This window comes from Panthera onca, chromosome B1 (assembly GCF_046562875.1).
Source record: "Panthera onca isolate mPanOnc1 chromosome B1, mPanOnc1 haplotype 2, whole genome shotgun sequence".
Lineage (NCBI taxonomy): Eukaryota > Metazoa > Chordata > Mammalia > Carnivora > Felidae > Panthera > Panthera onca.
The window spans coordinates 184,353,688-184,380,897 of record NC_138342.1 but is presented as its reverse complement, the minus strand read 5'-3'; the positions used below and the strand labels follow the sequence as shown (position 1 = coordinate 184,380,897).

Genomic DNA, 27,210 nt, shown 5'->3' with positions numbered 1-27,210 from the left:
TCTGAGAATTGAATGGAATGATCATAAAGTGTGATCTATGGGATATGTAAATACCACTTTACATAACAGGATTCATACTCTTTCAGGGATTTAGAACATGCAAAAATTAGACTCATGCTTAGCCATAAAGTTGGCCTCCAAAAATAAAAAAAGGGAACAAAGACCATATATTCTGTAAAATGCAGTGAATTATTTAGAACTACAACAAAAGATAATTTACAGAGTTAACTGATACCTAGTGAGGGATACCTCTTATCCACATGGAGTTGCCTCCGTTAGATTTTATAAAAGACTACTAATTTCTTTGCCATCTTCTAATACACTTACCATAAGAGAGATATATACCATACAGAGAAAAACAAAAAATGCAGAAACTATTCCTTCTTGGAATTTATTTCTAGAAATTAACACAGAGCTAAGGAAGATAGAAAATTCAAGCACAAGTGGAGTGTTTTTAAAAGATAAATCTGGAAGCGCCAGGGTGGCTCAGCCAGTTAAACGTCCACCTTTGGCTCAGGTCATGATCTCATGGTTCATGAGGTCGAGCCCAGCATTGGGCTGTGCTGACAGCTCCAGAGCCTGGAGCCTGCTTTGAATTCTGTGTCTCCCTCTCTTTCTGACCCTGCCCTGCTAGTGCTCTGACTCTCTCTTGAAAATTAAAAAAAAAAAAAAAAAAAAAAGAAAAGATCTAAGATTTTACATATTTGGAAAGTGTAAGACAATTCTTAGAGGGAGAAAATTGGTAATTTTGACCCAACATATAGATCTCGAACTTGGCTATACGGGTAGACGTGGGCAGCATTAACTTATTTGTTTCCTATTTTACCACAAATGCATAAAAATCTCCTGACAATCTGGTACTTGTCTAGGGATCAATGTCTGGGAATTTCCAGTGTAGTACTCTTTTGAGGACTTTGACTACAAATGGAGGAGAGTGAGATTAGCACAGGATCCAAGGGAGACTTTATTCTTAACATAGAGGAGATTTGAGTATGTTTAAATGCTAATGTCAAGAAGCCAAGAGAGAAGAAGTTGGAAATGCAAGAGAGAAGGCATAATTTATCGCATCATATTCCTAAAAAGGAAGTGAGAACTTAGAAGACAAGTAAAAAGATTGGACTTAAATAAGAGGGACAACCTTCCCACTGTGACAGAAGAGAAGCAGAAAGGTCGGGGATAGGTACAGACCTGTATGGAGATTTGGTGGCAGAGAAGTGAGGTCGTTCCCTTCTGAAATTTAGATTTTCATCATGAAGAAGATAAGGTAACCTAAGAATAATGGAAGAAATAGTCGATGATCAAAGTTTCAGGAAAAGGGTTTGAAAGAGTTGTTAAGGGACAGATGAAGTACATGAGATCACAGACTTGCTATATAGCATTAGGGACTCAGAAGATTTGTATAGTGATTTTATAATGATACTTAATTGGTCAAGCAGAACTCAGCAGGCCTGGTGCGGATGCACAGTACAGATAGTTGTATTCATCCAGAGCTGGGGTTTTACGGGACAGGTAATGAAAGGACAGAAAGCAAAAACATCTCCTATATTGGCAAGTGAGTAGTTGAAATGATGGACCATGGGCTCAAAGCTGGAGAGGATAGCAAGAAAGCAATAAGGCTGATGAAGGCAAAGACCATCAAGGAATGGGGGCAATTGAGTGAACCATCTAGAGAGCTGGGAGGTCAATCCAGGCTCTGGGTACAGGTGTTTGTGTATAAGATAAGTGTCTTCCATTGTAGTTCTTCCTTTTTATAGAATATATCAGAACTATGGGATGTACATATTGGTTTTGTGATCTGGCCTGGGAATTTAGTGTAGTGGTTAGGTGTACTTGGAATAGGAAAACCTAAGCACAGTTACTTATCCTAAGTCTCAGATTTCTCAACCATAAGATGGGAATAAATAATAACAGCACTTCCTTCATATCTGCATGGAAAATGCATATTGATTTCCAAATGCCCAACTTAAAAGCTTCTGGGGAAACAAATCCATTTGTAATTTGGTGATGCCTTACATTATTTTAGACACCACTCGGTATATGATATTAATGCAGTTCCTTTATTCAACAACTATTTGTTATAGAGTGTTATTATGTGTCAGACACTAAGTGCTGAGACTAAGCAGTAAACAAAAGAAAATCCTTGCCCTCATGAGGCTTACATTCTGGCCAGGAGACAGAAACTAAACAAAAAGAAAATATGTGTAACAGCAGGTGGTGATGATGTTTGGAGTCAGGTTAAGTGGGAAAAAGGAGGGGGTGCCTGGTGGCTCAGTCGGTTAAGCATCGACTGGCTCAGGTCATGATCTCACAGTTAGTGAGTTCAAGCCCTGCGTCGGGCTCTGTGCTGTCAGCTCAGAGCCTGGAGCCTGCTTCAGATTCTGTCTCTCCCTCTCTCTCTGCCCTTCCCCTGCTCACACTCTGTCTCTCTCTCTCTCTCAAAATTAAATTTAAAAAAATTTAATTAAAAAAAAGTGGGAAAAAGAATACCTGCGGATTCTTATACATGATGCTGTGGGAAGGCTTCCCTCATAAAGGACTATTTGAGCATTTGTGTGAACCACACAAGTATCTGGGAAAGAACACTCTACACAGAGGGAGAAGTTAGTACCAAGTTTCTCAAATGAAGCATACTTGACATGTTTAAAGTCTGTAAAGAAGACCAGTGTGGCTATAGCATCATGAGAAAAGGCAAAGCTGGAAGGACATGAGATCAGAGAAGTAGCAGGCTACCCAGGGCCTAAGTGGCCTTGTGAGCCATGGTAAGAACACTGGCTGCCATTCTGAGTGAGGCAGGAAGTCACTGGAGGGTTTGGAGGAGAGGACGATCTGATTCATGTGGAGATTACATGATGGGAAAAAGCGGACACTGATTACAAGCTTAAACAGTAATCCATACAAGAGTAACTAGGACCAAGACAGAAGTGGAACTGGTAAGAAGTGATCAGATTCTGCATATAATACATTTTGAAGGTAGACGCAATAGGATTTGCTGGTGTATGGGTGTATGGTAAGAAAGAGAAAAGTCAGGGGTGCCTGGGTGGCTCACTCGGTTGGGTGTCCGACTTCGGCTCAGGTCACGATCTCATGGTTCATGAGTTCAAGCCCTGCATCAGGCTCTCTGCTGTCAGCGCAGAACCCACTTCAGATCCTCTGTCTCCCTCTCTCTTCCCCTGCCCTGCTTGCACCACACACACTCTCTCTCTCAAACATTAAAAAAAAATTTTTTTTTAAAGAGAAAAGTCAAAGGTTTGGTCCAAGCCAACTAGAAAATGGCATTGTCATTTACTGAGATAGGGCAGTGTGGATTAGGACAGAAAAAATAAAGAGTTCATTTTTTTAAAATATTTATTCATTTTTGAGAGAGGGGGAGTGTAAGCAGGGGAGGGGCAGAGAGAGAGGGAGACAGAGAATCCGAAGCAGGCTCTGCGCTGTCATCCCAAAGCCTGACATGGGGCTCAAACCCACAAACCGTGAGATCATAACCTGAGCTAAAGTCTGATGTTCAACCGACTGAGCCACCAGGCACCCCACAAGTTCATTTTTAAACATGATAAGCTTAAGATACCTATTACATATACAAAGTAGATGATGTTGAAAAGACAGATGAGAGTTCATGGGATAGGTCTGAGCTTGTGATATAAATTAGAGAGTCATCAATAGAGAGAAGGCATCAATGTCATGAGATTGGATGAGATCATATAAAGAGTGAGCAGAGGAAAAGAAGGAAAGACATCTGAAGACGGCCCTGGGCCACCCCATATATAGAGGTCGAATGATGAGAAAAAACCAAGAGGATATTCAAGATCTTCTGAAGATCTTGTGCCAGTGAGGAAGAGTCAAAGACAGTGGTATTTTTAAGCAAAATGAAGTAAGTTTTCCAATGTCTCAGATACAAATGTGGAATTGGGTATCTGAGGTAAAATAGAGGTCAAGAACATCGCAAGGCAAGAGGTCAAGAAACCAGAATATTAAAAGAATTGTTTTTTGTGGATATTGCAGTCACTGAGAATATTGAAAATCAAATTAGAAAGAGTGACAGTGAGCCAGGTATGAAAAATCTCCAAGGGGTGAGGGGAAGCAGTGCCCACCAGAGGTCTACAGCTATCTAGTGTGATGGCACCAGCTTCCAAATCGAGTCAAATAATTGTGAGTATGTCGGGCGCTGGCAACATTAGCATGGCCATGTGAAAATGTTGACATTTAACTACTTTTTAGCCTACAAAAATGGCAATTTCATATGGTTCAGTCTAGTAACTGAACATATATAAAATGTTTGAATTGTGGTTGGCTTCATAAGTTGATATGTATATATGTTAGTGCTATTTTCTTTTCCAGTTGTAGACCCCCTGAGATCAGGAATTTGTATTCTCCCACATAGTACTTAGGATTTGCTTGGTACTGTTAGTTGGTCATATAGTACATTTTATACGTAATTACTGTAATTGCTGTTGCTGACTCCTGTTGTCATTTCAGGGTGATGATCTTTCTCCTCACCTTCCAGGTGAAAATGTCTAGGAAATATACAAAGGCATTAAATGGAGATCAATATGAGCTTTATTGCTGAGTAAACTGGAATAGAGAAAACCCTTGGACCTAAGGCCGAGATGGGATCCCGAGTCTTTCTGTTCAGGAATGTATTTATGCACTCGGTCCCTGAACAGATGCAAACTGCTTCCCCAGTGGGTGCAGCCAGTTTCTACCATGAGGGGTGTAGACTGAAGGCAGCAAGAGGCTGGGCTGGGGGTAGCAGACACAAGGACTTGCAAAAGGCTCCAGTGCTTGACTACCTTCTCTCCACATCTCGCACAGCCAGCCCTTCATGATGCTTCCTTCAAAGTCTTCACAGCCATCATGTTAACACAGTATTTTTCACCTTTGCTGGACAAGTGCCAGTTCTGAAAGATGTGGTCAAAGGCAGCAACTAATTCCCCTCTACTCTTGTCCCCTGGGGCTTGCTGCAGTGAACGTACAGCTATGGGCAAGCAGATCCGAATGAGAGAGCCGGAGAGGCCAGGCCACATGTGCGCAGTGACCCTTCCAGCTCTTTACCCACTAGGTAAGCCACTCCTCTCTTAGGGAGATGTGCATGGAAGGAATTAGAGGGAAAGGTGGACATTTCCTCCCCAAAACATCTGATGGTACATCCAGGTGTTGTGAGGCCAGAGGTTATACAATTTGGATAATCCTCTTTAAGGAAAAGAATATAAAATTACAAGTGTGAAATTAAGTGAAAAGTCTGGAAGAGGACTGAACAAGTGAGTGAAGAAGGTCTTAAAACTTAAGCATTATATAGCTTTTACAATAAATCCTCCACTCTTCAGAAGGTAGCAATACCTATTTTAATATGTGCATCCATTAGGATGCTCTCAGATACAAACTCGCAAGCAAAACAACCTGAACTAGCTTAAATAATAAAGAAGAGTAGTGGCTCACATGAATGAAGAGTCCAGTTATTGGACAGGCTCCAAGGTTCGTTGATCTAGCAGCTTAACAATGTCATCATGACCCAGTTTCTGTCCATCTCTCCTCTGTGCTGTCCACAGTATCTGTTCCTCCTTAGGCAGCTCCCTTGAAATGCACAGCATTTCAAAGGCATGCCAGTAGCAGTGAGGGCTACTAGCTTCCTTTTTCCTGTCAGAAGATAAAGGACAGTTGCCTCAATCATAGAGCAAAACCTTGAACTTCAAACCGTGGCCTGTTGGATTCAAGAGTCTCCATGGTTAAAGCCAAAGCCAAGCACGGTGGCAAGAGAGACAGGGCAGGCAACCTCAATGTCAGGCCAACCAGGGGCCACCTCCAGGGAGAAGAAGGAGAAGGAGAAGGCTCATCCAAATCATGTGGCTGCTGCATCATGGAGGAGTGGAACTGAGGTCAGTGTAACATGTACAATACTAAACCAGAGATGAGTATGGAGAAATGATCTAAATGTACTGAAAGTTCTCCAGATACTCATTTGATTTACATTTTCCCCTCCATCATCATTTTTCCCTACCACAAGACTGAAAGCCCCAGGAAGGCAAGGGCCATTTTTTCACGAGTTATTCCGCACCTAGTGCTCAAAATGTATTGAGAGAATACATGAATTTACCACAAACCTAGGAGAAACAACATTTCTCCTAATGGCCAGAACATTAAATAGGTATCCATAAGGGTTTATGGCAAATGGAACTACATAAGAATATGAAGTCAGAACAAAAAAATGAGAGATTATTGGATTTGAGCTAAATTAAATACTTTTTGGGTCAGAATAATCAAAAAAAAGTACAAATAGGACAAAAGGATTTTTTTAAAGTGGCTCTTCAAACTCTAACATGCCTGAGATATCAAAGATTCAATAAAATATCAAAAATATTTCCCAAACAGAAAGATAACTGCAAAGCGAAGGATAATTAAGATAATTATTTTATTTTGACACTATGTAAGAAAGGACAATTAGGTACAATGTGAGCACTGAATTCATGGTTGTGTAACACAATGCCTTAAGCTGAATGTAATGATTGAATATTTTTTTCTTTTTTTATTATTTAAAAAAAAATTTTTTTTAACGTTTATTTATTTTGGGGACAGAGAGAGACAGAGCATGAACGGGGGAGGGGCAGAGAGAGAGGGAGACACAGAATCGGAAACAGGCTCCAGGCTCTGAGCCATCAGCCCAGAGCCCGACGCGGGGCTCGAACTCACGGACCGTGAGATCGTGACCTGAGCTGAAGTCGGACGCCCAACCGACTGAGCCACCCAGGCGCCCCGAATATGTTTTCTATATACAAGTAAAACACAAAGCAAGTAGCTTTCTTAGTATGGTAAACCTACTGGAAGAGAAGAAATCAGGTAACAATTTTGCATGACCTCCGATTTTCCATTTTTTACATCTTTTATTCTCTAGAATCCTTCCTGAAAAGTAGACAGTAATCTAAGTTTGGAAACTCAGATTACCTTTTAAATATAGTAAGCCTTTTTTTTTTTTTTTTAATTAATTCAATGGTAAATACTTCTGGCAAGAGGTTTATTTTTCAAACTGAAACACTAGGCTAAGATAGACTTTAAATCAAGGCTCCACCTCAGAAACCTAGGAATGTTAGGAGGAGATTTGGAAAGGTCCACAGCTTGCCAAGTACTCATGCTATTCTGATAAACAATTTGATTACACTGACTCTTGCATACTAAACAGGTTATCCAAGTCTTAAATGTGATGCTTGTTGTGAAGACAGTATTTGAATCACTCTTCCCACTGACACAGTCACTTATTTGTACATTTAAATGTCATTTTCTGTGAATACATCAGTATGCTGCAAACCAAGGAAATTTTTTTCCTATGACTACACTCCTCACCTTGGCTTTTTGTATATTTCTAGTACTTAAGAATGGAGTAGGAAAATATATATGCTGACACATAAATTGTGCTGACAGCTCAGAGCCTGAAGCCTGCTTCAGATTCTGTGTCTCCGTCTCTCTCTGCCCCTCCCCTGCTCACGCTCTCTCTCAAAAATAAACATTAAAAAAAATTTTTTTTTAAATGGAGGCACCTGGGTGGCTCAGTTGGTTAAGCAACCGACTCTTGATTCTGGCTCAGGTCATGATCTCATAGTTCATGAGATTGAGCCCCTCGTCAGGTAGGCTGTGTGTGACAGAGCGGAGCCTGCTTGGGATCCTCTCTCTCCCTCTCTCTCTCTGCCCTTTCCCCACTTGCATGTATGTATGCACTTTCTCTCTCTCTAAAATAAAAAATAAATGCATAAAATGGTATATTTTGGAAGAGTGAATTTAAATTTTTTAATTTGAAAACAATCAACAGTATATAAAAGCCCTTTGAAAGTTAAATGCAAAATTATACAAAAATTGTGCCTAAGAATATTATGCCAATTGACATCATATTTTTTTTTGCATAAAGAATCTGATTTTGCTAGACCACTTACCACCAATGAATATCCTCTCAGAGGAAAAAAATACATATCTGGTGACATGTTTAAAGTGCCCTCAGTGGCATTTAAAGTGAATGATCTTCAAACCAAATAGCTATTTATACACTAAAAGATGGGAATCCTCTCCTTCTACAGACTGATTTTAAGGTCCAAAATAATTCAATATATTTGAAGTCCTTTACAATGGCTGGTAACGGCCTGTGTAATCTGCCTTACTCTCCTTTTCAGAGATGTTATCTACTCTTTTCCCTCCCTTCCTTTTGCTCTACCTACACTGCCTTCCCTGCCTAGCCACACATGCCAGGCATTCTCTTTTTAAGCTTTTGTCCCAGTCGCTCCCACTCTCTGGAAAATTCTTTCCTAGACATCCACCAGGATAACTCCCTCACCTCCAAATCTCTATTCAGACTTTACCTTCTCAATAATGCCTATTCTGTCCCTTTTATTTAACACTGATTCTTCCCACTTTTTTCTTTAATGTTTATTTATTTATTTTGAGGGGGGGGAGGGCCACAGAGACAGGAGAGAGAATCCCAAGCAGGCTCAGTGCTCCCAGCACCGAGCCTGATGTGGGGCTCGATCTCACAGACCATGAGATCACGACCTGAACCCAACCAAGAGTCAGACGCTTAACCAACTGAGCCACCCAGGTGCCCTTGACTCTCTTCACTCATGATCCCCCTTACTCTGCTTTTTCTCTACAACATTTATCACCTTCTAACATTCTATATGAACTTTCTTATGTATTGTATTTATTGTCCATTTCTCATCTAGAATGTAAGCCTCATGAGGGAAGAACTTTCTTTTTTGTTACCTGCTTAACCCCAGTCAGTGTCTGGAGAAATGGTTGGTACATTGTAGGCTGATAGCAAATATTTCTTGAATTAATTAACATTTCTATTATCTGCTTATTCACTGTTCAGTCAGGAACCACTTTAATCATGTGATATGTTTCAAAAGTCAAACTTCCTCAAAAGGAGTGTGAAAATGAACAAAGGAAATCTCACTTAAAATGGAGTTGGGAAGTCCTGAAGGGAGAATTCTCACACACTACCACTTCCCACCTTTTACAGACCCCAAGAGGAAAAAGCTTACCTGTACCTTCCACAATAGGAAGAAGCTTACTTTACTATCCCAGTAATAGAAAGGAAAATTTCTTACTATCCCCACAACTCAGACAATGAGTAGTGGCCACAACCGAACTCTTGCTCTCCTCCAATGGACTTTTTTTTTTTTTTTTCCCCCAACGTTTTTTATTTATTTTTGGGACAGAGAGAGACAGAGCATGAACGGGGGAGAGGCAGAGAGAGAGGGAGACACAGAATCGGAAACAGGCTCCAGGCTCCGAGCCATCAGCCCAGAGCCTGACGCGGGGCTCGAACTCACAGACCGCGAGATCGTGACCTGGCTGAAGTCGGACGCTTAACCGACTGCGCCACCCAGGCGCCCCTGGACTTTCGATTCAAATAGATTCCAACTGTCTCCTTTCCTCCATAAAAACAGTCCCCTCTTCTTTGTTCTCCCAACTTGCCTACGGTTTGCCATAGTTTCAGTGTCCCAAATTGCAATTACTCTGCCATTCCCAACAAACTTACTCTGCTGGTAAATTAACTGGGTATTTTAAGGCTGACAAGAAGATTCTCTACCCCAGCCCCCCGCCCCAAACATTAAATTCTCATTTCCCAATCTCCAAGTAAAAAGATTGATTTTTCTAAGGAAGGATTATAAATGGGTAAAATTATAATTTCTCACACACAAGAAAAAAATAAATGAAGATTTTAGTGAAAGTATTCTAAGCTTCATTAAGCATTAAAACAATGCTAGTTAGGATATCCTAAAGACTCTACCAGAAAGTGCAATCCGGGTGGTAGGGGTTCCAGTCGCACTTTTAAGTAACATCCAACAGGACAATCATGTCCATGGAAGGTATGAATGACAAGCAATTAACAGTTTTTCAGGTGCAGGCTAAACAACACAGAATACACCCCCTCCTCCCGGGTTTAGCTCAGTTCTGCCAGCCTAAAGGCTTTCACGAGTTAGATGAAAACAGCTGCTCAGTAGCTGAATACATCAGTGAAGGAAGGTTTGCAATTCTACCTGATCATTCCACCTGTGTGTAAGCTCAAGTAACTGAAACCTAAATTCTGTGACTTGTCAGCTCTGCGGTGAAAGCTAAATGGGTAATTCCTAGTCCGGAGTGTCGGTGGGGATTAGACTCCCACCACCCCCCTCCTTGCCCCTAACAACTGAGCCCGTCCAGTGACTCCACGGTCAGGATGAACAAACGCACTCACTTCGGGCCTGCTCTGCTCAGAGTGCAAAAATGAGTCGCAGTAGCGGGTTATGCCTCCGCGTTTTGAGACTCTTGTGAGTTGGGTCCGTTTCGTGAGCATTTGCTACCGGGTAGCCCGAATGAACAGCTCGTCCTGGGCCGTTTGGGGACATCGTACAGGTAGCACCAAGCTCGGAGTAGAGCGGGAGCTCCCGGCTTCTGTCGCCCCGCAGCCGGCAGCGGAGTGGGTCCCGAAGTGCGCGCGGACCTGCATAGGGCGCGACCCGGGGAAAAGTTCCTGAGCCCCACCCACCGGGGGCGGGGCTCTGGCTGGGCCCAACCACTGCCCAGGAGACCGGGGGAGAGGCCCGACCAATATCGTGGTCCTCATGCAAGCTCTGACTCCCATCGCGAGGGCTCCCCGCTCCTCACTCCTTTCGGAAGGCTTCCTGTTCTTGCTACACCTGCCGCAACACAGAAAAGCCCCAGCCTCTCTTTTTGGCCCCATCTCGTCGCTCGCCCCGCCCCGTCTCGTTTGGTGCGGCCCCGTGCATCTGGTCACGCGGCGGCGGGGCGAGGCCTGCTTTCGAGTTCAGGTGGTACTTCTTGCAGCCTCGGCAGGCGTCTTTCAGAGCTACCGGGACCATGCTGGGCTGGGGTCGCCTAACCTTCGTACTCTTGACCGTGGTTGCCACGTGCGCCGTGGCACAGAATGCGCCGCCGGTGGGTGAGCTCTAGGGGAGGGCGCGGAGAGGGGCATGCAGCGTGGAGGTGGCGCAGGTGCGGGTGTGGCTTGAGGAACACCTGGTGCGGGGCAGCATCTTTCCGGGGTCTACGGTATCCCGCTTGGCAGTGTGGGTGCAGAGTGGGCTGGTGAACCCTACCTCGGTTTGATTCCGTACACCTTTGGACAAGAAAACCTTTAAGGAAATCCTGGCCTCGGCGGAATGCTGGTTGTGATTTGCACGCCCCCCAAATTTGAGTGATTGCACTTGTTCTACCAGTTCCAGGCCTGCGCATCCTGCACTGCTAAGAGAAAAGTTCAGTCGACTTGTGTACATAACTCAATTAAGCGAGAGACTGCTTGATGACTGGGGCATTCTTTGCCAGGTGAAGAGGCGCTGAGGGAGAGATTGCCCCCGAGGCTCCTGAGATCCCTGGGAAAGGCCGAGGAGTCCACAATCAGGGCTGTGGGAGCTGCCCAGACTGGCCCCGTGTGGCTGCTGTGGCCTTGACCCCCAGTCATGGGAACGCCTGTCCCGTGGCACTTTCCCCAGAAGGAAGTCAGGGGAACCCAGATTTGTTAACTGCAAGAGACACTGAGGGACCAGCCTGACTTACTTTACAGAGGAGGAAGTAAACCCAGTGGGAAAACGTTTAGCCAGAGGTTACACTATTGTTTAGTGAAGTATGTCTAGATACTCAGGCCTCTTGACACCTAGTCTGGTGCTCTTTCATAATTCTCTTCTTTGGAAACAGTAAAACTCCATTTGCAGAGTAAATGGACAGGCCAGCAGATCAGGTATAAAGGCACTTGGGTGCATTTGACCTGAGGTTAGATGAGGGTGGTCTTGAATAGCTTAGGATGTCAGCAGTGGGAACAAGATACGCATTCTCTCCTTTTACTCTTATTTTTCTGAGGAGAAATGATTTAAGAATAAAATCACGGTGGGATGTTATTCATTCATTAAAATTGATAGAACATTAAGCAAAAGCAGAATAAAATAGTATGTACAGTGATTTCAGTAACAGAAAAACACACAGTATATACATGTGGACAAGAACTAGAAGGGCATAAGAAGACATAAAATTAGGGTTGTTTTAGAGTGTGTAGGGAATTCCTTTGCTTTAAAGTGGTTGGGATTATGAGTATTTTAAAAGAGTTTAATACTTTGATACTCTTAAGTGCCTTCGGCTAAAGGCCAGCAGTAAACACATCTGTAGTTGAACAAATTAGGTTTATTACTCTTTACAGTGAAAAAGAACGCAAACTTTTGCCCTCTTGGTAGAAGGGCATTTGGCAAAACCTATTTCATAATCTGGACTTGGGTTGTGTAATTTGAGGGTGGGTCCAAGGAACAGGGGGTTTGCTCTAGATCGGATATTTAAAAAAATTTTTTTAATGTTTATTCATTGCTGAGAGAGAGAGAGAGAGAGAGAGAGAGAGCATGAGTTGGGGAGGGGCTGAGAGAGAGGGAGACACAGAATCCAAAGTGGGCTCCAGGCTCTGAGCTGTCAGCACATAGCCCTACGTAGGCCTGAACCTAGGAACCGTGAGATCGTGACATGAGCCTAAGTCGGAAGCTCTTAACCAACTGAGCCACCCGGGCACTCCACTATTGGGTACTTTTAAAATTCTGTGACTGGGTAAAGAAGAAACTTTAATTTAGCAAGAGAAGGGGATGTTTGGTATTTTGTAGGTTGCACAATACCCTTGTTTTGTCTGTGCTTAAAACAGAAGTAGCCTTGCTTTGTTTCATTTTATCATGTCTCAGAGTAACCTTAACTGCAGTGGGTATTCATGAGATTAGTTATATCCAACAGGCAAACAGAAGTGGCCTTCATGTAAGTACATACCAGTTTGTAATCATATTGGGGTCTAATTATGAACCTCTGAACAGTTTTAGATGTCAGGGGCTGCTTTTTTCCCCCCTTTCAATACTTTATTTTTTTCAAGAAGGTTTTTATTTTATTTTAAAGTTTATGTGTTTATTTTTTAGTAATCTCCACATGCAATATGAGGCTCAAACTCATGATCCCGAGATCCAGGGTCGAATTTTGACTGAGCCAGCCAGGTGCCCCTCAAGCAAGAGCCTTGATGAAGCTGTCTTTAGAAGAACAGTAGTTCTTATCTAGGATAAGGGTTGTCAAAATCTTGTCTAGCTACTGATTTTAGTTTGGGAACCTGTTTTCACAAATCTTTAATGAAATGAGAAAAATGAGGGCATCAAACCAAAATTGTTCATTTAGAATGTTAGCTGCTATTCTGACTTTATGGCTTTTCAATTTTTGTTATTAAAGTGTTCTTTCTTCTGTGTGTGGGGGTGGGGGTTGTTTGTTTTTAACACCTCCACATAGAAGAATAAAAATTTGGACTCCCTTGTGCTGGGCCTCTCTTAATATTTTATTGATCTGAAAAATTCTGGCTGAAAGGACCTTTGGAACCTCATAGAAGTCTAGTGACCTCATTCCCTGATGAGAAGAAGCACTTTTTGAATCATACGATAAACTGTGCATAGCGACTTAGTAACAAAAGATATTTCAAAACTACTTTTGATAAATGTGAACAATGAAGACTGGCTTTAAGTTACAAACAAAATTATTGATTTGGAATGTCTGTGGGTTTTGTGTTTGAGGCTTTTCAGAGTATAGCATATTTTAAGGTCTTCCTGAGTCATTCTTAATTACTGACTTTATTAAAAGACCTACTAAAAGATGGTGGTGATGGGAATGGCACAAGAAATGTCTGAAGAGGGAGATGGAGACAGTGTCACTCAGGGCTCTGTGGCCTTGGGAAGAGTTTTTATTTTATTTTTTTTTTTCAGTTTATTTATTTGGGGGGGGGGGGAACTCAAGCGCTAGTGGGGGAGGGGCAGAGAGAGAAAGGGAGGGAGAGAGAGAGAATCCCAAGTAGGCTTCACGCTGTCAGTGCAGAGCCTGATGGGGGCTCAATCTCAAGAACTGTGATATCACCTGAGCTGATATCAAGAGCTAGTCGCTTAACCGACTGAGGCATCCAGGTGCCCCAAGTGTTTTCATTTTAAAAAGTCTGGGGGTGGGGGGAGGGGGCAGTGTGCCTGGGTGGCTCAGTCATTTGGGCATCCGACTCTTGATTTTGGCTCAAGTCATGATCTGAGTTGATGAAGTTCCTGGGATTGAGCCCAGAGTCGGGCTCTGTGCTGGCTGCTGGCAGCCTGCTTGGGAGTCTTGCTCTCCCTCTCTCTCTGCTCCTCCCCTGTTCTTATTCTCTCCCTCCCATTCTCTCTCTCTCTCTCTCTCTCTCTCTCTCAAAATAAATGAACTCTCAAAAAAATAAAAAGATAAGTCTGGGTTGGAAGTGAGCAGGGGTGGATATGAGGAGACTAGTCCAGGGGAGAACACAGGTGGAGGGTGACATACATGTGGAGGGTGGTGCAGTGGAGAGGGAGAGAAGTAGATGGTTCCAGAGAAAAGTAGGAGGTAGAATGAGCAGAAGGAAGGATTGGATGAGGAGGAGGGACAAGCACGTTTCTCAAGTGCTCAATCGGCTGAATGGCGGCATCACTGCCAGGAAGCACAGGACGGGGAAAGCTGGGGTTGGAAGAATGAAGATTGTTTTTGTTCTGGTTAGGTGGCATTTCCCATGGCTCTAGGGTATCCAGCAGGCCTTTGGGACGGAAGCTCAGAAGAGGGAGATTGGGAGTCCCAGGCTTATCACTTGAAGGCTTAGGAGCAAGTGAACGTTGAGCAGAAAGGTGACACAGAAAAGAAGAGGACTAAGCAGGGGTCAGGGCACCTGCGCACGTACATGTGTCAAGTAGAGAAGAGATGGCAAAGGTGAAGCAGCAGCCACAGTGGGAAGATGAGTCTTGGGGAGGCTCAGAGGAGAGAGTGGATAGTGGTCTCCCTGTGCAGGATGCCACTGAGATGTCAGGTGTCCGTTATATTTGGCAGTTGGAGGACACTGGTCACTTGTCCTGAGCGGTGTTGGGAGCAGAAGATAGCTTGCAGTTGGGCTGAGGAGTGATGAGAAGGAAAGGAATCAGCATGGGAGAGATGACTGTTGTCAGTAATAAATGCGAGCAGATTCCGAAACTGTGTGAAAGTGAAACCCAATGGCCCAGTACTTAATTGCTGGATCAAATTTATTTATTTTTATTTTTTAATGTTTATTTATTTATTTTGAGAGAGAGGGAGAGGGAGAAGGAGAGGGAGAAGGAGAGGAAGGGACAGAGAGAGGTAGAGAGAGAGAATCGCAAACAGGCTCTGCACTGTGAGCATAGAGCCCAATGTGGGACTCGATCCCACAAACTGTGAGATCATGACCTGAGCTAAATCGAGAGTCGGACCCTTAACCGACTGAGCCACCCAGGCGCCCCTAAATCAAGCTTCTTTTTATGCATGAACTTCTCGTATGATTAATAACATTGTTGACATGAGCTACTAGGTCAGCTTTTGGCAATGATTTTCACAAAGTTTCCACAAACCACATACACACCTTCTGGCCTGGCCAATATTACCGTACTGTGTCTGTGTTCCCCCAGTACGCCAAAGGAAGGAACACACAGGTGTAATCTGTTCCCTTAGCCAGCAAATACTGCATGCCTACTGTGTGCCAGATTCTGTTCCGGATGCTGGGAACGGGTTAGTGATAGGTATAAGGATCCTAGCCCTCGTGGAAGGTTTATTCCCCTTCCTTTCACCTGAATATTCCTAGTTTAACAGAGTGCCATGCCATCAAAGGTGAGAAAACAAGTAAGTTTTGCTTGCCCATTTGAGTTTGTTACATATGCAAGAAACATGCCTTACTCAGTAGGTAAGTGTCTGCTCTGTGGTACACAAGAGAACATTTTAAGAAACAAATCTTAGAAAATTGTTGTCGGGTGTCTCCCTCTCTCTCTGCCCCTCCCCCGTTCATGCTTTGTCTCTCTCTGTCCCAAAAATAAATAAACATTAAAAAAAAAAAAAAAAATTTTAAAAAAAAAAATTTAAAAAAAAAAAAAAAGAAAATTGTTGTCGGTAAATTAAAGAATTAAAATTGTCTGGCTAGAATTGTTCGACTTCTTTTCTGATGGTGTGAACACGGTGTGAGTTACGTAATTTCTTCGAGTTACCCTTCATTGTCTTTTTCTGAGTATGTGAATAAGACATGTGCACGAGGACTTCCTGAACTTTTTTGTAGACTCTCAGAAGCACCCAGTTCGTGGACTGGTTCGTCTCGCTGATTCTGCAGGACTCAAATATTTTGAGGACCTGGATGAGTTAGGTCATTCCTTTTAGGCATGGAGCATTTGAGTTGCTAATGGAAGAATTTTCACTTTCTATGTTGTTTTTCTAAATAATAGTGTGGCCAGTAGCTCTGTAAGTTTTCTTTATGAGTGGGGAGGACATAAAGATTGTTTAATTTCAAAGAGGTTCAAGTTCCTATCAAATAACTAGAATAATCAGAGAATTCACTGACCCAGAAAGTGTTGACAAAACACTTTCCAGAGATTTCCACCATTTCCTCTGGTGCTGGGAAGCAAAAATGAGAGAGAGCAAGTGAGAGAGAGATTGAGATTCTAAGTTGGTTGTATTTTTTTCCCCTGTGGTAAAGTGCAGCACAATATGCCAGGCCAACCAAATAGCACCTCTACCTATCCCCTAGTTGTAATCTTTACCTGTCACCTATTTAAATATTTACCTACCTTGATAAGGATGTCTATTATTTAAACTATGTATAATTTTGGTGATAGTAAGAAACTTTATATAACAGATGAGATTATTGTAATTCCATTTCAAGTCTCTACATAGATTTTGAAGTGGTCTTTCCTTGTTGAAATCTCCCTTGAAGGTGAGGATACAGCTGTCTCTACCCCCAAATCTAACCTTTTTGTTTAACATGACTTCGGTGTTAATACCTTCTGAGCACCTGAAATACTCTGGTCTTGAGCTGATGCGTTAAAAAATTTCATTCACGGGGCGCCTGGGTGGCGCAGTCGGTTAAGCGTCCGACTTCAGCCAGGTCACGATCTCGCGGTCCGTGAGTTCGAGCCCCGCGTCAGGCTCTGGGCTGATGGCTCGGAGCCTGGAGCCTGTTTCCGATTCTGTGTCTCCCTCTCTCTCTGCCCCTCCCCCATTCATGCTCTGTCTCTCTCTGTCCCAAAAATAAATTAAAAAAAAAAAAATTTCATTCACATTTAACCTTAACTCTTTCAGCCCGAGTTTATGTAGATGTCATGTCTGTACTTCATGTTTATTTTTTGCTGCCAGGATTATCCTAATACGATGTTTTATTGGCCTCAAAGTCCCACATATATTATGGGGAGACTGCTCTCACCTCTGGGGCAGGTTGATTTCTCTCCTGGACTTGATAGAGCACTTTTAACTTTCCTCACATTGTCTCATAAGAAATATACCTTGTAGTTGGATTTTTTATATTGGCTTTTCCACCCAGCTCATGCAGATAGAATTATTAGGGAGAGATGAGCATTATTACATTGCACTACTTGCCGAGTTGATGCTAGTGATTGTTAAAAGCCCTGAAGGGAATTTAGATTGTTCACTATTAGGAATTAAATTGAGGCATTGGTTTTATTGCTATCTCTGTGGGAAACTATGTGAGAGAGAGCAGGGAGTGGGGGGCGGAAGCTGGGCCGGGGCTTTGGAGACTGGCTCTGTCTTCACCTGTGTAACCTTCCGTCACTGGTGGAGATGGGCCTTGCATCCAGAACATGAACCTAAAGTTCCTGATAACTTGAAATTCGGTAAAAGGGCTTACATTGGATTTTTATGAATCAAATCACATCTTAAACTAACCAAAAGTTGTGATATTTAGGAGAATCTTATGGTGAATAAGTTAGAATGAAGTAAGAGCTGCATTTCTAAAGTTAAGAATTACCCTTATGCAATGATATGTTTGGAAAATTCATAGTTGCACCTTAAGACTTTAGGTAGAGTGCTACTTTTTGGTGTCCTTTTCTGACTTTGCTAGAGAAGGACTGGTGAGTGACGTGCCCTCAGTGCAGTTATATATTGTTGTCATTGTTTGTAATTCCAGTTACTTAACACAGTATAATGTTAGTTTCAGGGTATAACACGGTGATTCAACACTTCCATACATCACCTGGTGCCCATCACGAGTGTCCTCCTTGATCCATCTCCCCTCCAGTAACCATCCATTTGCTCTCTATAACTAAGAGTTTGTTTCTTGCTTTGACCCTTTCCCTTGTTTCTCCTTTGCTTGTTTGTTTTGTTCTTTAAATTCCACATATGAATGAAATCATATGGTATTTTGTTTTTCTCTGACTATGCTTAGCATTATACTCTAGCTTCCTCCATTCATGTCATTGCAAATGGCAAGAGTCTGTTCTTTTTATGGCTGAACAATATTCCATTACATATATATTACCACATCTTCATTTACCATTCATCTATTGATGGACCCTTGGGCTGCTTCCATGTCTTGGCTATTGTAAATAATGCTGCTGTAAACATTGGGGTGCATGTATCCCTTTGATTTAGTATTTTTGTTATCTGTGGGTAAATACCCAGTAGTGGAATTACTGGAGCATAGGGTAGTTCTATTTTTAACTTCTTGAGGAATCTCCATATTGTTTTCCAGAGTGGCTGCACCAGTATGCATTCCCACCAACAGTGCAGGAGAGTTCTTTTTTCTCTGCATCCTTGCCAGCACCGGTTGTTTCTTTGTTGTTGATTTTAACCATTCTGACAGGTTTGAGGTGATACCTCATTGTGGTTTTCATTTGCATTTCCCTGTTGATGAGTTATGTTGAACTTCTTGTCATGTATCTATTGGCCGTCTGGATATCATCTTAGAAGTGTCTGTTGACTTCTTCTGACCATCTCTTAATTAGATTATTTGTTTTTGGGTATTGAGTCGTATAAGCTATTTTTTGGATATGTCATTTGAAAATACTCCTATTCGGAAGGTTGCCTTTTAGTTTTGCTGATTGTTTCCTTCACTGTACAGACGCTTTTTATCTTGACGAGGTCCCAGTAGTTCATTTTTGTTTCCCTTGCCTCAGGAGACATGTCTAGTAAGAAGTTGCTGTGGTTGAGGTCAAACAGATTGTTGCCTGTTTTCCACTCTAGGATTTTGATGATTTCCTGTCTTACATTTAGGTCTTTCATCCATTTTGAGTTTATTTTTGTGTATGGTGTAAGAAAGTGGTCCAGGTTCATTCTTGTGCATGTCGCTGTCCAGTTTTCCCAACACGATTTGCTGGAGAGACTGTCTTTTTTACATCGGATATTCTTTCCTGCTTTGTCAAAGATTAGTTGACCATAGAGTTTTGGGTTTAATTCTGGGTTGTCTAATTTGTTCCATTGATCTATGTGTCTGTTTTTGTGCCAGTACCATACTGTCTTGATGATTATAGCTTTGTAGTACAGGCTAAAGTCCAGGATTGTATGCCTCCAGCTTTACTTTTCTTTTTCATGACTGCTTTAGCTATTCAGGGTCTTTCGTAGCTCCATACAAATTTTAGAATCCTTTGTTCAAGTTCTGTGAAAAATACTGTTGCTATTTTGATAGGGATTTCATTAAGTGTGTAGATTGCTTTGAGTAGTATAGACCTTTTAACAGTATTTGTTCTTCCAATCCATAAGCATGTAATGTCTTTCCATTTCTTTGTATCCTCATCAGTTTCTTTCATCAGTGTTTAATAGTTTTCAGAGTACATTAGTTTTAGTCCTAGGTATCTTATTATTTTGGGTGCACTTTTAAATGGGATTGTTTTCTTAGTTTTTCTTTTTGCTTCATTAGTGGAGTGTAGAAATGCAACAGATTTCTATAGATTGATTATGTATCCTGTGACTTTACTGAATTCATTTATCCATTCTAGCAGTTTTTTGGTGGAGTTTTTAGGGTTTTCTATATATAGTATCATGGCACCTGTACGTAGTGAAAGTTTTACTTTTTTTTTTTTTTTTTTTTTTTACCAATTTGGGTGCCTTTTTATTTTTCTTTTTGTTGTCTGACATTTGTGGCTGATACTGTGTTGAATAAATGTGGTGCTTGTCTCGTTCCTAACCTTAAGGGGAAAGCTATCAGTTTTTGCCCATTAAGGATGATGTTACCTGTGGGTTTTTCATATATAACCTTTATTATGTTGAGGTATGTTCCCTCTAAACCTATTTTGCTGAGGGTCTTTATCATGGATGGATGTTGTGCTTTGTCAAATGCTTTTCTTTGTCTATTGAAATAATCTTTTTCTCTTTCTCTTATTGATGTAATGTATCATATTGACTGATTCGTGAATATTGAACTATCCATTCAACACAGGAATAAATCCTACTTGATCATGGTGAATGATTTTTTTTTTTTAAACGAATTGTCAGATCTAGCTTATGAGTATATTGTTGAGGATTTTTTGCATCTGTGTTCATCATGGATAGTGGCCTTTTTTGTGGTGTCTGGTTTTTTTTTTACATTTTTTTTTAATGTTTATTTATTTTTGAGAGAGACAGAGACAGAATGCGAGTGGATTAGGGGCAGAGAGAGAGGGAGACACAGAATCTGAAGCAGGCTCCAGGCTCTGAGCTGTCAGCACAGAGCCTGATTCGGGTCTCAAACTCACGAGCCGTGAGATCATGACCCCAGCCGAAGTCGGACGCTCAACCGACTGAGCCACCCAGGCGCCCCATCTGGTTTTGATACTAGGGTAATGCTGGCCTCTTAGAGTGAATTTGAAAGTTTTCCTTCCCCTTTTGTTTTGGTAGAATTCACCTGTGAAGCCTTCTGGCCCTGGACTTTTGGTGCTGGGAATTTTTTGATTACTGACTCAGTTTCTTTGCTGTCTGCTCAAATTTTCTGTTTCTTCGTATCTCAGTTTTGGTAGTTTGTATGTTTCTAAGAATTTATCCACTTTTTCTAGGTTGTCCAGTTCGTTGGCATATAATTTTTCATAATATTCTTCTATAATTGTATTTCTGTAGCATTGGTTGTTATTTCTCTTATATCATTTGTGATTTTATTAATTTGAGTTATTTATCTATTTTTCTTAATAGGTCTGGTTAGAGGTTTGTCAATGTTATTGATTATTTCAAAGAAGTAGCTCCTGGTTTCATTGATCTGTTCTATTGTTTTGTTGTTGTTGTTGTTGTTGTTGTTTTATTTTGTTTTTTTAGTTTCTGTATCATTGATTTCTGCTCTAATCTTTATTATTTCCTTCCTTATGTTGATTTTTGGTTTTGTTTATTCTTTTTCTAGCTCCTTTAGGTGAAAGATTACATTGTTAGAGATTTTTCTTGTTCTTGAGGTAGGCCTGTATTCCTATAAACTTCCACTTAGAACCACTTTTGCTGCATCCCAGAGGCTTTGGACTAATGTGTTTTCAATTTCATTTGTTTCTATGTACATTTTTTTCTTCTTTTATTTCATGGCTGACACATTCATTGTTTAGTAGCATCTTATTTAACCTACATGTGTTTGTTGTGGTCTTTCTAGATTTTTTTCTTATAGTTGACTACTAGATTCATAGTGTTGTGGTCAGAAAAGATGCATAATATGACCTCAATCTTTTTGAATTTGTTGAGGCTTGTTTTATGGGCTAAAATGTGATCTGTTCTGGAGAATGTTCCTTGTGCACTAGAAAAGAATACGTATTCTGCTGTTTTAGGATGGAATGTTCTGAATATATCTGTTAAATCCATCTCTTCTAGCGTGTCATTCAAAGCTGTTGTTTACTGGTTGATTTTCTGTTTACATGATCTGTCCCTTGACATAAATGGGGTGTTAAAGTCCCCTACTATTATTGTATTGCTGTTGATTAGTTCCTTTACGTTTGTTATTAACTGTTTTATGTTTTTGGGTGCATAAATATGTATAATGTTATATCTTCTTGTTGGATTGTCTCCTTTATGATTATGTAGTGCCCTTCTTTGTCTCTTGTTACAGTCTTCTTTTAAAGTCTAGTTTGTGGGGCGCCTGGGTGGCTCAGTCGGTTGGGCGACCGACTTCTGCTGCTCAGGTCATGATCTCACAGTTCGTGAGTTCGAGCCCCACATCAGGCTCTGTGCTGACAGCTCAGAGCCTGGAGCCTGCTTCTGATTCTGTCTCCCTCTCACTCTGCCCCTCCCCCACTCATGCTTTGTCTCTGTCTCAGAAATATTAAAAATAATTAAATAAAATTAAAAAAAAAATAAAGCCTAGGGGCGCCTGGGTGGCTCAGTCGGGTAAGCGTCCAACTTCGGCTCAGGTCATGATCTCGCGGTTCGTGAGTTCAAGACCCACATCGGGCTCTGTGCTGACAGCTCAGAGTCTGGAGCCTGTTTCTGATTCTGTGTCTCCCTCTCTCTCTGACCCTCCCCCGTTCATGCTCTGTCTCTCTCTGTCTCAAAAATAAATAAACGTTTGATTTTTTAAATAAAATAAAATAAAGTCTAGTTTGTCTGATATTAGTATTGCTATTCTGGCTTTCTTTTGACGTCCATTTGCATGATAAATATTTCTCCATACCCTTTCTATTTTTAAAAAAATTTTATTTATTTTGAGAGAGAGAGAGAGATACAGAGCACAAGCAGGGGAAGGGCAGAGATAGAGAATCCCAAGCAGGCTCCATGCTGTCAAAGCAGAGCCTGACACAGGGCTTGATCCCATGAGCCATGAGATTGTGACCTGAACTGAAATCAAGAACCACTTAACCGACTTAGCCACCAGGTGCTCTTCCATGCCCTTACTTTCAATCTGTACTTGTCATTAAGTTTAAAATGAGTTTGTTGTAGCCAGTATATAGATGGATCTTGTTTCTTTATCCATTTTTATCCATTCCTGTTTTTTTATCTTGTTTTTTTAATCGTCCTCTGTCTTATAATTGAAGCATTTAATCTATTTACATTCAAAGTATTTGTTGATAATATGTATGTATTGTCATTTTATTATTTGTCTTGTGGTTGTTTCAGAAGATTTTCTCTGATCCTTTCTTTGTATTTCTGTCTTTCATGGTTTCCTGATTTTCTTAGTGGTATATTTGGATTTCTTTCTCCTTGTTCTTTGCACGTTTATTAGTGGGTTTTGATATATAATTACTGTTAGATTTGTATATAACCACATCTGAATATAGCAGTCTATATTAAATTGTCGGTCATTTGTGTTGGAACCCATTCCTTAATCCTCTCTAACCCATGTTTTAGATATATGTTATGTCTTATGTCCTTTTACTTTGTGAGTTCCTTGACTGATTTTTATACAGAAATATTACTTTTTACTGTTTTCATGTTTCCTACCTTTATACTCTCACTTTTGGTCTCTTCTGTCCACTCAAAGAGTCCCCTCTAATGTTTCTTGCAGGGCTGGCTTAATGGTCACGTATTCTTTGAGTTTTTGTTTGGGAAACACTTTTTACCTCTCCTTCTAGCTGAATGATAGCCTTGCTGGTTAGAGTATTCTTGGCTGCAGATTTTTCCCATTCAGCACTTTGAATATATCCTGCCACTTCCTTCTTACTTGGAAAGTTTCTGCTGAAAAATCTCCTGCTAGCCTTATAGGTTTTCCTTTGTAAGTTACTGCCTTGTTTTATCTTAATGCTTTAAAATTGTTTTATCACTAAATTTTGCCAATTTAATTATAAATAGTCTTGGAACGGGTCTGCTTTTGTTGATTTAAAAAAAAATTAATATTTATTTTTGAGAGAGAGAAGAGATTGAAAGCAGGGGAAAGGCAGAGAGAGACACACACAGAATCCAAATCAGGCTGCAGACTCTGAGCTGTCAGCACAGAGCCTAAAGTGGGGCTCAAACTCATGAACTGTGAGAACATGATCTGAGCCGAAGTCAGACACTTAAGTGACTGAGCCACCCAGGTGCCCCTGCATTTATTGATTTTGATAGTTCTTTGTACCCCCTGGATCTAGACATCTATTTTCTTCTCCAGATTAGGAAGTTTTTAGCTATTATTTCTTCAAGTCAGTTTTCTAGCCCCTTTTCTCACTCTTCTTCTTTTAGGAGTCCTATAACATGAATGTTATTACACTTGATGAAGTCACTGTGTTCCCTAAATCTTTTCTAGTGTTGCATAATTATTTTGTCTCTCTTTTGTTCATCTTGATTATTTTCCATTACTGTTTTCTAGATCACTAATTCATTCCTCTGCTTCTTCCATCCTGCTGTTCATTCAATTAACATGTCTCTCGTTTCATTTGCTATACCCTTTATCTCTGCTATATTATTCCTTATCTCTGTGTTAAGGGTCTCATTCATGTCTTTCACTCTTTTCTAAAGTCCAGTGAGTGTCCTGATGATTGTTACTTTAAATTCTCTATCAGGCATGTTACTTTATATGTGTTTCACTTAGATCTCCGGCTGAGGTCTTGTCCTTTTCTTTCATTTGGGATAAATTTCTCTGTCTTCCATTTTGTCCAAGTGTCTGTGCCTGTTGCTGTGTGTTAGGAAAGTCAGCTATATCCCCTATTCTTGAGGATAATGGCCTTATGAAGAAGAGGTCCTACAGTGCCCTGCCTTATGGTGTCCTCTGTTCTCCAGGGCCTGGTGCTTCCTGGAGTATCTCTAGTGTGTGCTGCCTATGCTCTGTTTCTGGTGTCCTGGACAGTTTATCTGTGACACCAGTTGTCTACAGAGGCTCTCTTTGCCTGTTGTGGGCATTGTTTGGTCCCTGGTCTGAATGTCGCACATTTTGACTAGGTGTGCTCTGACCTGTGAAATGAGACCTTTTGCCACCCCTGCTGGAGCAGAAGCTCTGCAAAACTCCCACTTTGGAAGACGCAGTGTAAGCAGGAGGTTGAGCCAGTGTTCTGGGGGAAGGGCTCCACTGTGTTGAGACTGAGGAAAGCTTATTAGGAGGGGCAGTTCCACTGGTGTGTGGGATCAAGGCTTGGTTTAAGCACCTTGGGCAGTAAGTGTGGGAGTGGTGCTCATTCCTGCAGGTGGTCCTGTGCTTATGCTGAGGGTCAGGGAAGGGAATAGTGGCAGTCGATTCCTTTGTTCCTAGAGGGGTCTCTCTGTGAATGCTGTCTCTCTGGGACATCCTCCTACATGAGTGAATAATCCTCAAACTGTGTGCCCCAGGCACTCTTCACATCGCTATTTCTACACAGTTTCTGCAGATTGTTTACCTGCTTTCTGTCCAAGAGCAGCACAATGCCCTCTGGGGTGTATCCCAGCCAAGCCCACTGACCCTTAAAACTCCAGGCTTTAAGCCCCACTGCTTGCCAGAAGTCAAAAAATTTGGCCCCTCTTGCTTTCTAAGTCTATTGCTGTGGGGATTTTGTTTTGCCATGTGCTCCCCTGTGTGCTAGTTTGTCACTTGCCCTTCTCTATGACCTTGGCTCCCTCCCCACGGCAACAGCCACCATCTGTTTTTCTCCCATACTGCACATCTCTGTACTTCCTGCCTTCTTCAATGTGGCCTCTTCTCTACCTTTACTTGAATAGTATTTTCTGCCACTTTTCATGTTGATTTCTGAGACATTTAGGATGATTTGATAGTTATCTAGTTGTGTTTGTGGGATGAGGAAAGCCTAGGGTCCTTCCACTCTGCCACCATCTTCCTGTGCTTGCTCTGTAAGTTGTTATTTTAAAATAATTTTAGATAATGTTGCTTTAAAACACTAAAAAACAATGTCAGAGACTCATTCTTTGAAAATATTCCACATCATGTAAATGAAATGACATTATTATTTTTTTAAGTATATTTATTTTGAGAGAGCAAGAGTGGAAGGGACAAAGAGAGAGATTGAATCCCAAGCAGGCTCCACATTGTCAGTGCAGAGCCCAATGTGGGGCTTGAACCCATGAACCATGAGATCATGACCTGAGCCAAAACCAAGGGTCAGACACTTAACCGTCTGAGCCACCCAGGCACCTCAGAATCATGTAATTTTGAATTTAATGTTTTAAAATTTCTACCAAAGCATATAGTCCAAGAAAATCAAATGATGTAGATAGGCTTATGATGAAAATCAACAGTCTTCTTGATTTTTTCCATTCCCTTCCCTAAGCAAACACTTTTAACTGTTAATACTCAGGTGACATTCAGCCGGAACCTATGTCTACTATCACACTAGTAGTTTGCAGCTGTCTTTTTTGATTAATTAATGCTTGTGTCATATTGGGGGCAAAAAGTTTTGAATCTCTCCTGATTATGAATATGACTTTGTTATGGTTGTGCTCAATTTGTCTCACTCAGCTTTAGACATTGTCTACTCTAATACTTCAGTGATGGATAAAAGTTTAGCTTACCTTCAACCATTTTCCATGCACCTTTCTTTTTTTTTTTTTTTAAGTTTTGATATATAACTGACATACCATACAATTCACCCCCTAAAAGTATATGATTTAATGGCTTCAGCATATTTACAGAATTGTGCAACTATCTCTCCAGATAGTTTTAGAACATTTTCATCATCCCTAAGGTAAGGAAACCTTATCCCTTAGCCCTGACCCTGAAACCTACCCCTCAACCTAGGCAACCACTTACATAAATTCTGTCCATAGATTTGCCCTTTCTTGACATTTATGTAAAGGGGATCATAAAATATGTGGTCCTTTGTGACTCGCATCTTTCACTTAGCATAATGTTTTCAAGGTTCATTCACATTGTAGCATGTATCAGTACTTCATTTCTGTTTATGAGTGAATAATTTCCATTGTATGGATACACTACATTTTGATCATCTATCCATCAGTTAATGGACATTTGGGTTGTTTCCATTTTGCCTGTTGTAATGCTGCTGTGAACGTTTGTATTTGTGTATAGTTTTTTTGCATGTACACGTTTTCATATTTTTTCACTTTATACATAGGAGCAGAATTAACTGGATCACATGATAACTATATGTTTAGCTGAGGAAGTGCCAGATGGTTTTCCAAAGCAGCTGCATTATTTTACACTCCCACCAGCGCTGTATGAGGGTCCCAATTTGTCTACATCCATGCCAACACTTGTTTTATTAGTAGTAGTAGTATTGCTATCTTAGTGGATGTGAAGTGGTACCTCACTGTGGTCTTGATTTGCATTTCCCTACTGACTGTTGTTCCCTATTGACTATTACAATATTCCCTATTGTTTAGCATCTTTTCATGTGTTTGTTGACTTATATTTTCTTTGGAGAAATGTCTCTTCACATCTTTTGCCTATTTTTAATTAAGTTGTCTTTTTCTCACTAAGCCGTAAGATATATATATATTTCTAAGTTTTGCCATTGGCATAAATGTGAGGGTTTATTTCTTGGACTCTGAATTCCCTTCCATTGATTTATCTGTCTTTATACTGATACTGCAATGTCTTGATTACTGTTGCTTTAACAGTGAGTTTAAAATCAGGAAGTGTCAGTCCTCCATCTTGGTTCGTCTTTTTCAAGA

General features: G+C 41.1%; 1 protein-coding gene across 1 annotated transcript in view; it reads left to right on the top strand.

The window, feature by feature from the left end:
* The first annotated feature begins 10,637 nt into the window (after positions 1-10,637).
* ASAH1 (N-acylsphingosine amidohydrolase 1) overlaps positions 10,638-27,210 on the top strand; it is a 50,116-nt gene continuing 33,543 nt past the window's right edge. Inside the window, exon 1 of the mRNA XM_060653054.3 lies at positions 10,638-10,914. Coding sequence (XP_060509037.1) covers positions 10,837-10,914 — 78 coding nt within the window. The 5' untranslated portion in view covers positions 10,638-10,836. The remainder of the gene's footprint in view (positions 10,915-27,210) is intronic.